Below are 10,065 nucleotides of genomic sequence, written 5' to 3'. Positions count from 1 at the left end.
ATGTCACCTCCTCACAGCGCGCGCCACTTAGGGGGGAGAGAGAGAGAGAGAGAGAGAGAGAGAGAGAGAGAGACAGCTGCTGCAACATCTGGCTCTGTTGGGTTAAAGAGTCAGCGCAGCATCCAGACGCACCTGCGGCTCTGAGTGAACCCATCACCCCTCTCCTCATCCCCTCCGGTTTCCCCGAGTTTCCCATAGTTGGACTTGAAGACTTGTAGGATGGCAGCGGCTTCTTCTTCCACGGACTCGGGACAGCAGAGCTCCTCCAAAATCACGCCCGAAGTGCTGCGGGAGATGCTCCAGTTCTACAACCTGAGCCGGCAGGAGTTCATCAACACCTACAACATCCAGCCGCTCGTCTACATCCCGGAGTTGCCGCACAGCGCCAAGACCACCTTCGTCATCATGTACGCGGTGATCTTCGTCCTGGCTCTGGCCGGGAACAGCCTGGTCATCTACATAGTTGTGAAGAAGCGAGCCATCCAGACGGCCACGGATATTTTCATCTGCTCTCTAGCTGTCAGCGACCTGCTCATCACTTTCTTCTGCATCCCTTTCACCCTGCTGCAGAACATCTCGTCGGAATGGTTCGGCGGTGAGTTCCAGCTCCTTCTGGCTCATTAACCTGATAAAAACGCACGTGGGGATTAATTAAGGGGAGCAGAATAACGTCACTCCAAGTTTACTGAAGTGCGCTCCTGGTTAGAAATAAGAATGATGCGTTCATTTAAAAAACCTAAACAAAAAATAACATTTTGTTTTTTCAATATTAACTGAAGTAGAGCTGATTGGACAAAACAGACCTCTTTAAATGAGATTATCATTAAAAATACAAGCTGCAAACGTTTCTGCACCCAAGCATCAAAACTTTGACTCCTTCCAGACAAACTCTTAGAGAGAAAATTTAAAGGTTCCAACAAAAATTACAAACAAGACCTTATGTTTCCTCCCCAGGGACTGCCTATAAACTATGGGAATGTAAGACAAAAAAAGGTCTAATTTGACCCCCAAACTCCCCTACTGTTTGTAATTTTAAAAAGTAATATAAAGTACCAAAAAATGTGCATTTCTCATTTCAAACGTTTCAGAAAATGGACTCAATATTTGTCACTCATTCAGTTTTAGATTATATTGAAATGTTGCTAATCGCCTGTGGAAAAAAAATCCAGACAGAAAACTGTAAATGTTTTAGTTGCAAACAAGGTTTCTTGCTTTAAGTAAAAAAGTGGCTCTGAGTTTGTAAAAAAAAAATGCATAAGAGCATAAGGCCAGCAGAAAGAAATTACAGACACTTTATGAATTTTGTGGATTTTTTATGTTTAAGGTTTAAGTCAGGATAAACATATTTTTTCAGTTATGGCATTTCTCCATTAAGGCTTTTCTGCTGTGTCATCCAATGGTTGAAAAGGAGTAAGAATTTCAAGATTCAATAAATGCACACACCTCTCTCGAGCTCTTTTTACATTTTGGAATGTTTTAGAATGATAAACAGTCCCTCTTACAGTTTATATATCACCTACCTTTTAACCTGTCCAGCACATCACAATGTTTCAGTGCTTTCTAATATAGGTTTTACACTCTCTATAGAGCACCTATATACTGTATCTCATTCATACACTGTTAATTATATCAGGGACAGTGTGTTCAGCGTTTCACAAGAACACTTCAGCACTCTACAAGGACTGGAATCAAACCCCTGAGTCTCCGATTAGAGGACGTCCTCCAAGACGAATAATAGTTTGAGTCTGACAGTTTTTAAAAGACAATCTGTAAGAGCTTTTTATAGGAACAAGGTTGTTTTTACGAGGGGTGGTTGTTTATAGGAACTCCTCGTTTTTAAACACAGAAACTATAAGATATAAAAAGTCAAGATTTATTGATACATTTTTTTTTTAAATATTAACCTTCATTGACCAAAGTGCTTAAGAAAGAGTAAGACAAATAACAGCGATCATTTAAAGCAATAGAGATCTTAATACAATAAAATAGACTAAGACAATCAAAGTCAACATTTGTGAACATTTTAACGATGACTGATTAAGGCCAATATAGAGAGAATTACAATAATCCAAACAAGATGTCACGAACTACTTCCATAGTAGAAGAGATGCCCAAAAATGGTGGAGTACCTGTCAGACAATGCTGAACTCTTGAGGCTTGTGATGAAAACCATTGGACACTTTAAAACTGTGTTGCTGTAAGCAGTCTTTTGTTTTGTTTCTACTTCAATCTTCAATTCTTTTACAGCAGAAGATCAGCCAAAGGAAACTTTTGAGAAATTGCTCTAGTTCAGGGCCTTTTATTCCAAAAAAGAAAGGCGGCATGAGTCAGAATTGGCAGCTTGCAATGACAGAGTCTGGAGTCACTCAGCCAGTCCTGCACCCATCCGACCTGAGATGGATTTAGTTCCTTAAAAGAGTCTAAAACAATCTTGCTGCTGAGACCAAACCAGACAAAACAACACCTTTTGAGGCGTTTAGTAAAGTAAATCTTTGAAACTTTCAACAGATGTAAAATTAGCAAAAAGATATTTTCCTTCTGGGTGCAAATATATGTATGTTATAATGTTATTTAATTATCACTCTATCCACGACTGACAACAAGCAACAACCCTTTTAAAGCTCCAGAGTCCTGAATCCCCAACCTTTCTGACTCCGTGCCAATTATTTGCTTTACACGTGGGAGATAATTATGTGGGTTTTACTGTGGAGATTCAGCTCTCAGCGCTGTGACCAACAAAGATGTGGCCAGCAGCTGCCACTGATCATATCACAGCAGGATCACAGTGAGCTGAAAGCATCTGCTTTTGTTGTCACAGTGAGTTCAGGGTGCATCAGGGTGGAGTTCGGGTGTCTGTTGCTGTTTTGGGCTTCATTACTTGTGAAATATGTCCTATTGCTGGGCCTTGTAGTCATGGATGGTTATTTTGGCACTTAAAGTTACAGAAAAAGATCCTGATCCATTCGCTGAATTTTGCTCCTCTTTTACTCCATTGTTTCATCCCTCTGCTTTTTCTTTAGGGGTTCTGGTTTGCAAGACAGTTCCTTTTGTACAGACCACAGCCATAGTGACGGGCATCCTCACAATGACCTGCATCGCCATCGAGAGATATCAGGGCATTGTCTTCCCCTTGAAAATGAGGCGGCAGTACTCATCCAAAAGAGCCTACAAGATGTTAGGTATTCTGTGTTTCCAAGATTATTATTGCCTGCCACTGAAAGGTGAAGGCAGGGCAATAATATTTTTGCCCGTGTCTGCTTGTGTGAGAAAGTAATCATTGGCTGAACAACTGATTAACTTTTGGAGTGAACTCGATTCAAAAAGGCAGCCACAGTCAACTGACCCTAAAAACATGAATATTGCAACAACTCGGTCAAATTTACAGATATCAATCTAAAATTTGGTGTGATACAAGCTGAGGCTGAACCCCCATCACATAGTCTGAGACCTAACAGGTTGCACAAAATGAAAAATTTTCTGAATAATTCTTTGAAGTCAACTTAGTCTCTAAGTGAGCAAAATCTTTCATGTATTTTAACGTATTTTACTGAATCTCCCAAGAAATAATCATTGAATGTACCTTTACAAATGATAACTTTTTGCAAGCAAGCAAGCAAGATAGATAGAAAGATAGATAGATAGAAAGATAGATAGATAGATAGATAGATAGATAGATAGATAGATAGATAGATAGATAGATAGATAGATAGATAGATAGATAGATAGATAGATAGATGTGTGTGTACAAAATTGTGCCCAATTGCTACCTATATATATTTGACTTATTGTAGTAACAGCAAAAACACAAAACAAAAATGGACAGTTTTAGATTGAGAGCAGCTTCTCTCTTTTTTTTCAGCTGCAGCTTTTACACATAAACAACGTAGTCGACCCCCAAAGTCACGAAACATTTAGTTATGTAAGCTAAGTATGGTTTCACACTAATGGAACAAAGATCAGAGAAACATCCAGTAACATCTCTGACAGTTTACACAGGACAAAGTATTCAAATTAGCAGCTGAAATGACTACTGTGTGACACTGGTCACAGAAAGTTGTCCTTGAATTTCCTTGGCAGCTGTTGTGTATATATATACAGCATATTTAAAAAAATAGACCCTTTTTTCGGGATGAACTTGAAACAAGAGCGTTATCTGCTGAAGTACCGTTTTCATGACATACTTGTCTGATTCCTACAGGGCTGGTATGGATTGCCTCAGTGGTGGTGGGCTCACCGATGCTATTTGTGCAACAGCTAGAGGTAAGTACCCTTCAGAACAACCCATTACTGAATAGCTCTCTGTAGTTGCCCCTAGCTGTGCATACCACTCCATGCATGTCAAAGAAGTGATTTTAGCTGAAAATGTTGAAAACATCAGAACCAATTACCATGCATATTAGAAATACACATTTCACGATATGTTTATCTAAATACTTGACCATGATAATGAATGGTTAATGGACTGTATTTATATAGCCAACCAGGCTACTCAAAGTGCATTACAACACAATCTGTCCTCATTTACCCATCCAAACATTTATGCAGCACTCTACTACATCTTTACAAAGCTAATCTTAGTAATACACTCTATAGAGTCTAATCAGTGCTTTAAACTCCATTCATACACTGATGGAGCCCACATTGGAGGCAATAAGGGGTTCAGCGTCTCGCTCAGGGACACTTCCACATGTGACTGCTGCCAGGAATTGAACCTCCAACTCTCTCATTGGAGGACGACTGCTCTAACCACAGCTGCCCCAATAATGAAATGTTTTACTGGGGTTCACATTCCTGGTTCTAATCCACCCAAACACAACTGGTGTGGTTCAGAAAAATCTAGCTCAGTGTAGACGATTAATATTAGCTAATGTTGCGTTCTTTCACATCAGTATGTTGTTTCTGAGAAAGAGTTTCTTTTCTTTTTTATTTTTCTTCATACTGTGACTGATGATGACCAACTTTTTGACAGAACATCACTTTAAAAATGACCAGACTATACCTTTAAGGAGGGTTTAGCCATAACAGCAACATCTAAATTATTTAGCATAAGAAAACTATTTAGCATGCCAAAAGCTGTTCTCTTCAACTGGTGGGCTCCAGGTTACATCTGGCTTTCAAGCTCATCCCATCTGGCTTGGGAAATATTCATAATCCAATGTATTAGCCGACTGAAGCCCAGCTCAGAAAGTGTTAATGATAGCAGTGCTCAAATATGTGAACTGGCAGCAGCAAAAAGATGTGCAGCTGAATGCTTAAAAACGTGTTAGTATGCCTCCTATGTAGTGAGAGTTCAACTCTAAAACGAGTGAATAGCTGCAAAAAATAATGATATGCTGCACCAGACAGTGAACAAATTTTATTGAAGACCCTGTATGGCAGTTAAACTGACAGCCTCCCCTTTTGGCTCAGCCTCACTAGAATAGATTATTGCAGCATCCGCAACACAGATGTTTCTTTAAACCGCCTGTCAATCTCCTGCTCAAATCTCCCCCAAGACCTGGAGATACTTCAGCTTCTTCTTCTCATACAAGAATTCATCTAAAACCAAACTTTCAGCTGATAACCATGGCTTTTTTTTTAGGACAAATTTATTTCCTTATCGATTTACACTGGTCTAAAAACACCCTCGATTCAAGCTGAACCTAACAGGCTAACTTAATCCCTGAAAAGTAGAATACTGAATACAGAACTGGACACCTGTAGTTGTTTCCCAGACATGTTGTAAATAAATGTCACGAACAGATCCTTTGCCAGAGGTTTCGGCAGCTTTTGAAAACTAGCTACATGGGAGATTTTTTTGAAATGCAATAACCTCACAAACAACTCAAGTTTATGTGAGTGTCTCTGTCTGAGTAGTGGCACTGCAGACTGAAAATTGCATTGTGGTTTCAAGTGGGTCCTTGCAGTCAGCCCGCATCAAGCCAAACGATGGGTAAAGTCTGGGCTGAACAGTTCATTTCGCTGCTCTTGTGGAGATAAAAGAAAGCCGGCTTCGAGCCCACAGTGCTTCTACAACTCAGTCTGCACTGAGACTGAACTGAGTGTGTGGTCACCTCAGCTCAGTCACAAATCCATTATATATCACACAGATCACAAATAAATCCCAAATGTCAGTCAGCGCTACCTGATCTGTGTTGGCTGAAAGGTTTTCTTCTTCCCGTCTCTAGGTGAAGTACGACTTTCTGTATGATCACTACCATGTGTGCTGTCAGGAGAGCTGGCGTTCACTGACCTACAGGCAGGCGTACACCACCTTCATCATGGTGGCTCTGTTCCTGCTACCCTTGGCAGCTATGTTGTTCCTCTACACGCGCATTGGCATCGAGTTGTGGATCCGCAAGAGGGTGGGCGATGCTTCGGTCCTGAACACCATGAACCACAGGGAGATTGGTAAGATTTCCAGGTGGGTACGACACTAGGGGTGACTTCACCTGATAAGATTTAATCATCAGACTCGTACACAAAGTTCTTTCAGCTTTTGTATTCTTGTTACCAAATTGGGTTACCACTATTACTTGTTCAGGGCACCTGCAGTTATCTCATTTTTTTCACTTCCAAAGCTTGGTTCTGTAATTTTCTGCAACACCTTAAGACCTGCATTAGGGCTTTAACTGCTGTTGATGTTAGTATTGTTGGTATTTTAATTAATAAATCAGAATCAGAAAGCAGCACAGTAAAAAGGGAAAAATCCTATCTTTAATCTGCTCCTACTAAAGGGGCTTGTTTGAGTTGTTGTAGCTACTTTTTTACTAATTTTAGATGTTTGTTTGCAACTTGTTTCCCTTTCCAAATGTGTTTTAGCTTAATTTAATGTCATGGAAGCTTCTTGTTGTTTAAGCACTGTGGAAAGCAGTTAATCTGCGAGGATGTCCTCAGTTAGACCATCATGTGATGTGTTGAGCCCAATAACAGATGACCATGAAAAGTAAAGAAAGTGCGTAAAAGACAGGAGCAGGAGCTTGTCCTTCTGTCACCACCACTTCGTAATGTCCTTTTCTCGCAAGCATAGATGTTAAAGGTTTGTATAAAGATATTCAACAATGAACAAAGATGAAAGTAACATACGCACGGATGAAACTGAGATTAGTAATGGTTTACGTCAACAAAACGTTCTTTAGAGTTTGACCTTCCTGTTGTTTCTTTGAAATAAGGAGCCACCTTGACCCATTCTGTGGACCAGCCCAGACCGGCTTTCAGACTTTAATAGGGATTGTACAATAATGTGTTGTTTTTGAATGTTTGCTTGATAAGAATCAAAAACCATTCACAAATTATGTGATTGAGCTGAAGCATAAAGGGATCGTTCAGATCATTGTGGAAAACCTACCTACTAACTGCTGTAAATAGCTGTTTGATTGTCCTCAATTAGGAAAAATAGTGTTTAATTGTGAATGAACTGAAAATAATCTGAACGGGGTCGAAACCAAAGTGGACCACTGCCTTCTTAAAACAAATCTAATCAACGGTTAATGGAAATGTCATTTTCTATACCTTTACACCACCATTAATTACATCTGACATTTATTTCTGTTCATTTTCGGGATCACTGTGTTTCTTTTTTGACAGGAAAAAGAAAAGAGCCGTTAAAATGATGGTTACCATCGTCCTTCTATTTACCATTTGCTGGGCCCCCTTCCACACAGTCCACATGGTGTTTGAGTACAGTAAGTATGGCTTGATGCATTTAAAGGAGCCGAAATCTTAAATAAACATTTAATTCCTCTTTGTGTTTGTAACTGCAGATGACCTGGAGAAGAAATATGATGGGGTTACTCTAAACATGATCATCGCCATTGTACAGGCCATTGGCTTCTTCAACAGCTTCAACAATCCAATCGTGTACGCCTTCATGAATGAAAACTTCAAGAAGAGCTGCGTCTCCGCCCTCTCCCAGTGCATCCGCAAACCAAACCAGCAGGGCGTCGCCGCGGTGGTGCCGAGACTGAGTGTGCAGTTCATCAAACCCGAAAGCAGAGAAGCCTTCTTAAAGCCGGATGAAGGCGAAAGCTCGGAGCAGCGCTCGGTGGAAAAAGGCATCTCGAGCTCATCTCACCGAGGAAGCTCCCTGGAAGTCATGGGAGAGAAAATCTCTACGATCCAAACAGAGCTCCCTGCTAACAGCTCCTCTCAGGGCAAATAAGACAGAACTGGCTCGAAGTTTGGGTGCTGTTACTCTGAAACACTAATGTTTGCTATCATCTGTCAGCAAGTGATGCTGCGAAAAAGGCAAATCTCATTTCAGGTCTCAAAGACTCAAAGTGCAACAGCGTTATCACATTCTCTACAGTGCCAGGAGTTGAAGCATTTGTCCATGAGCACAACAGGAAAGACTTCAGGGTATTTTGAAAAGAGGTGGTTTTACTGTAAATACTGGGAGTACCAGAATGCAGAGTCACTGAAGCAGCAGTTTGTCATCAAAACTGAGAAATCATTTGTGTTGTCTCTGGAGTCCACAACATTTAGTCTTTCTGTTCAGACTGTAATGATGTGCAATCCCAGATGACATTAAAGTGGTTTTTTTTGTGTGATTTTCTGCAGCTTTACAGTATAAAACCATGCTTTTACCAGCAAAAGACAATATGACTTCTACTGAAATGTTAGATGATTTCTGTTTGAGCCAACTGAAATCTCTCTTCAGGTCAGGGTTAATTCAGCTGCAAGTTTTTATTTTTTTTACTTGAGCAACTGGAAGATTTTTTGTTTTGTTTTAATATTTCAAGATTATATAATAATACTGTCTCAAAGTGCTGGTTCCCAAGAACTTTTTTTTCTTATTTATTGTGTTAAAATCTATTTCTTTTTATGGCAATGGCTAAGCTTGCACAGTTTTAAAATGATAAAGGTTGAAATCTATCAGTCTTTGAAATAAAAATGAATGTACTGCAGTCAGGTGCTAATAAAGCATACAAGACTTTAACTAAGTCCTTCATAAACCAAACTGTCATTTGCTTTACAGCAATCCTTAAAATCTTGACATCCTGATGAGTATTGGACACAAGAAGTGTGGTTCCTATTATATTTTTATTCAGTTCCATGGTTTATTATTGTGAATTTCTCTGCAAATAGTGAAAAATGCAGGTTTTTTTATGTACAGTGTATTTAAAATGATAGAAATGCATCAAGAAATGTATTTTTGTAGTTATGTATTGTTAAATTCAATCCAATGGATTTAAATACAGTGCCATCTGTTTCTAGTACATCAGCCTCACCCATAAATCTTGTGCTTCATCCCTTAATCATTAATATGCAGCTCATTTACCCTATTTTCTTTAAACTGGGAGTTCCCAAGTTGGTCGGGTCTTTTGCTTACAGAGATGGAACCATTTAGGTACATTTCTCCACAGATGAGCTTCAATCTTTAGGTCCATCTTTACCAGTGGTGTCCAATCCTGGTCTTCAGGGGCTGATATTCTGCATGTTTTGGTTGTTTCCCTGCTCCAATACACCTGACTTACCCTTTCAGTGTAGCTTCAAGTACTGTAGTAGCATTCATTCGAATTACGTTGAAGCAGAGAGAACAAAAACATGCAGAATAATGATGCCCAAGGACCAGAATTAGACACCACTGATCAATAACCTCATCCATTTTCCCTGCGTTCTGAACACAGTAATAAACTCACAACGTTACAGCAAGTTCCTTCCCAGTGTCGTGACTGTTCCAGCATGGTTTTCACAGACATCAGATCTTAACCCATATGAACACCTAATAAAGAATTTAAACTGATTTGACAGAGCTTAAAAGAATTTTTTTTGGCAGTTATTTAATTAACTGATGCTAAAATCCCCTCAGGATGCTTTGGCAGTAAGCAAGCAGTGGCCAAAAATATCACTAAGACACTCTTGTTGTTAATTTTTTTTGTCACAGATCTATTCAAAAACATGCGCATCAGTTTTAAGAATTAGCAATGACGTATTTGGCCTTTGCAACAAGTGCTGCAGCTCCTCTGCTGTGTTGGTTGTGACTGAATGAAACTTTCATAAATTCATTAAATATGAAGACCGAAGTCATTGAGGGGTTTTGTATGAAAATAAGGCTCTTTGTAATTGTCAGTGTTGTGTTCTTGA

At 39.6% G+C, this 10,065-nt stretch overlaps 1 protein-coding gene across 1 annotated transcript; it reads left to right on the top strand.

Annotated features, from left to right (window-relative positions):
* The first annotated feature begins 121 nt into the window (after positions 1 to 121).
* On the top strand, positions 122 to 10,065 carry LOC108247771 (pyroglutamylated RF-amide peptide receptor). The gene is made up of 6 exons (XM_017436137.3): positions 122 to 595; positions 3,021 to 3,179; positions 4,199 to 4,260; positions 6,168 to 6,403; positions 7,567 to 7,664; positions 7,743 to 10,065. Exons 1-6 carry the CDS (start codon positions 220 to 222, stop codon positions 8,138 to 8,140), a joined length of 1,329 nt encoding a protein of 442 aa, XP_017291626.1. The 5' UTR covers positions 122 to 219; the 3' UTR covers positions 8,141 to 10,065.

Source organism: Kryptolebias marmoratus, linkage group LG17, assembly GCF_001649575.2.
Source record: "Kryptolebias marmoratus isolate JLee-2015 linkage group LG17, ASM164957v2, whole genome shotgun sequence".
In the NCBI taxonomy this organism is placed as follows: Eukaryota; Metazoa; Chordata; class Actinopteri; order Cyprinodontiformes; family Rivulidae; genus Kryptolebias; species Kryptolebias marmoratus.
The sequence above is the reverse complement of the archived record's forward strand: the minus strand, read 5'-3'. Positions and strand labels throughout refer to the sequence as shown.

Coding starts and splice junctions, on each gene's coding strand:
- LOC108247771 (XM_017436137.3), top strand. CDS start 220: ATGGCAGCGGCTTCTTCTTCCACGGACTCGGGACAGCAGAGCTCCTCC. Junction 4,261..6,167: donor TATTTGTGCAACAGCTAGAG/GTAAGTACCCTT, acceptor TCCCGTCTCTAG/GTGAAGTACGACTTTCTGTA. Junction 6,404..7,566: donor GAGATTGGTAAGATTTCCAG/GTGGGTACGACA, acceptor CTTTTTTGACAG/GAAAAAGAAAAGAGCCGTTA.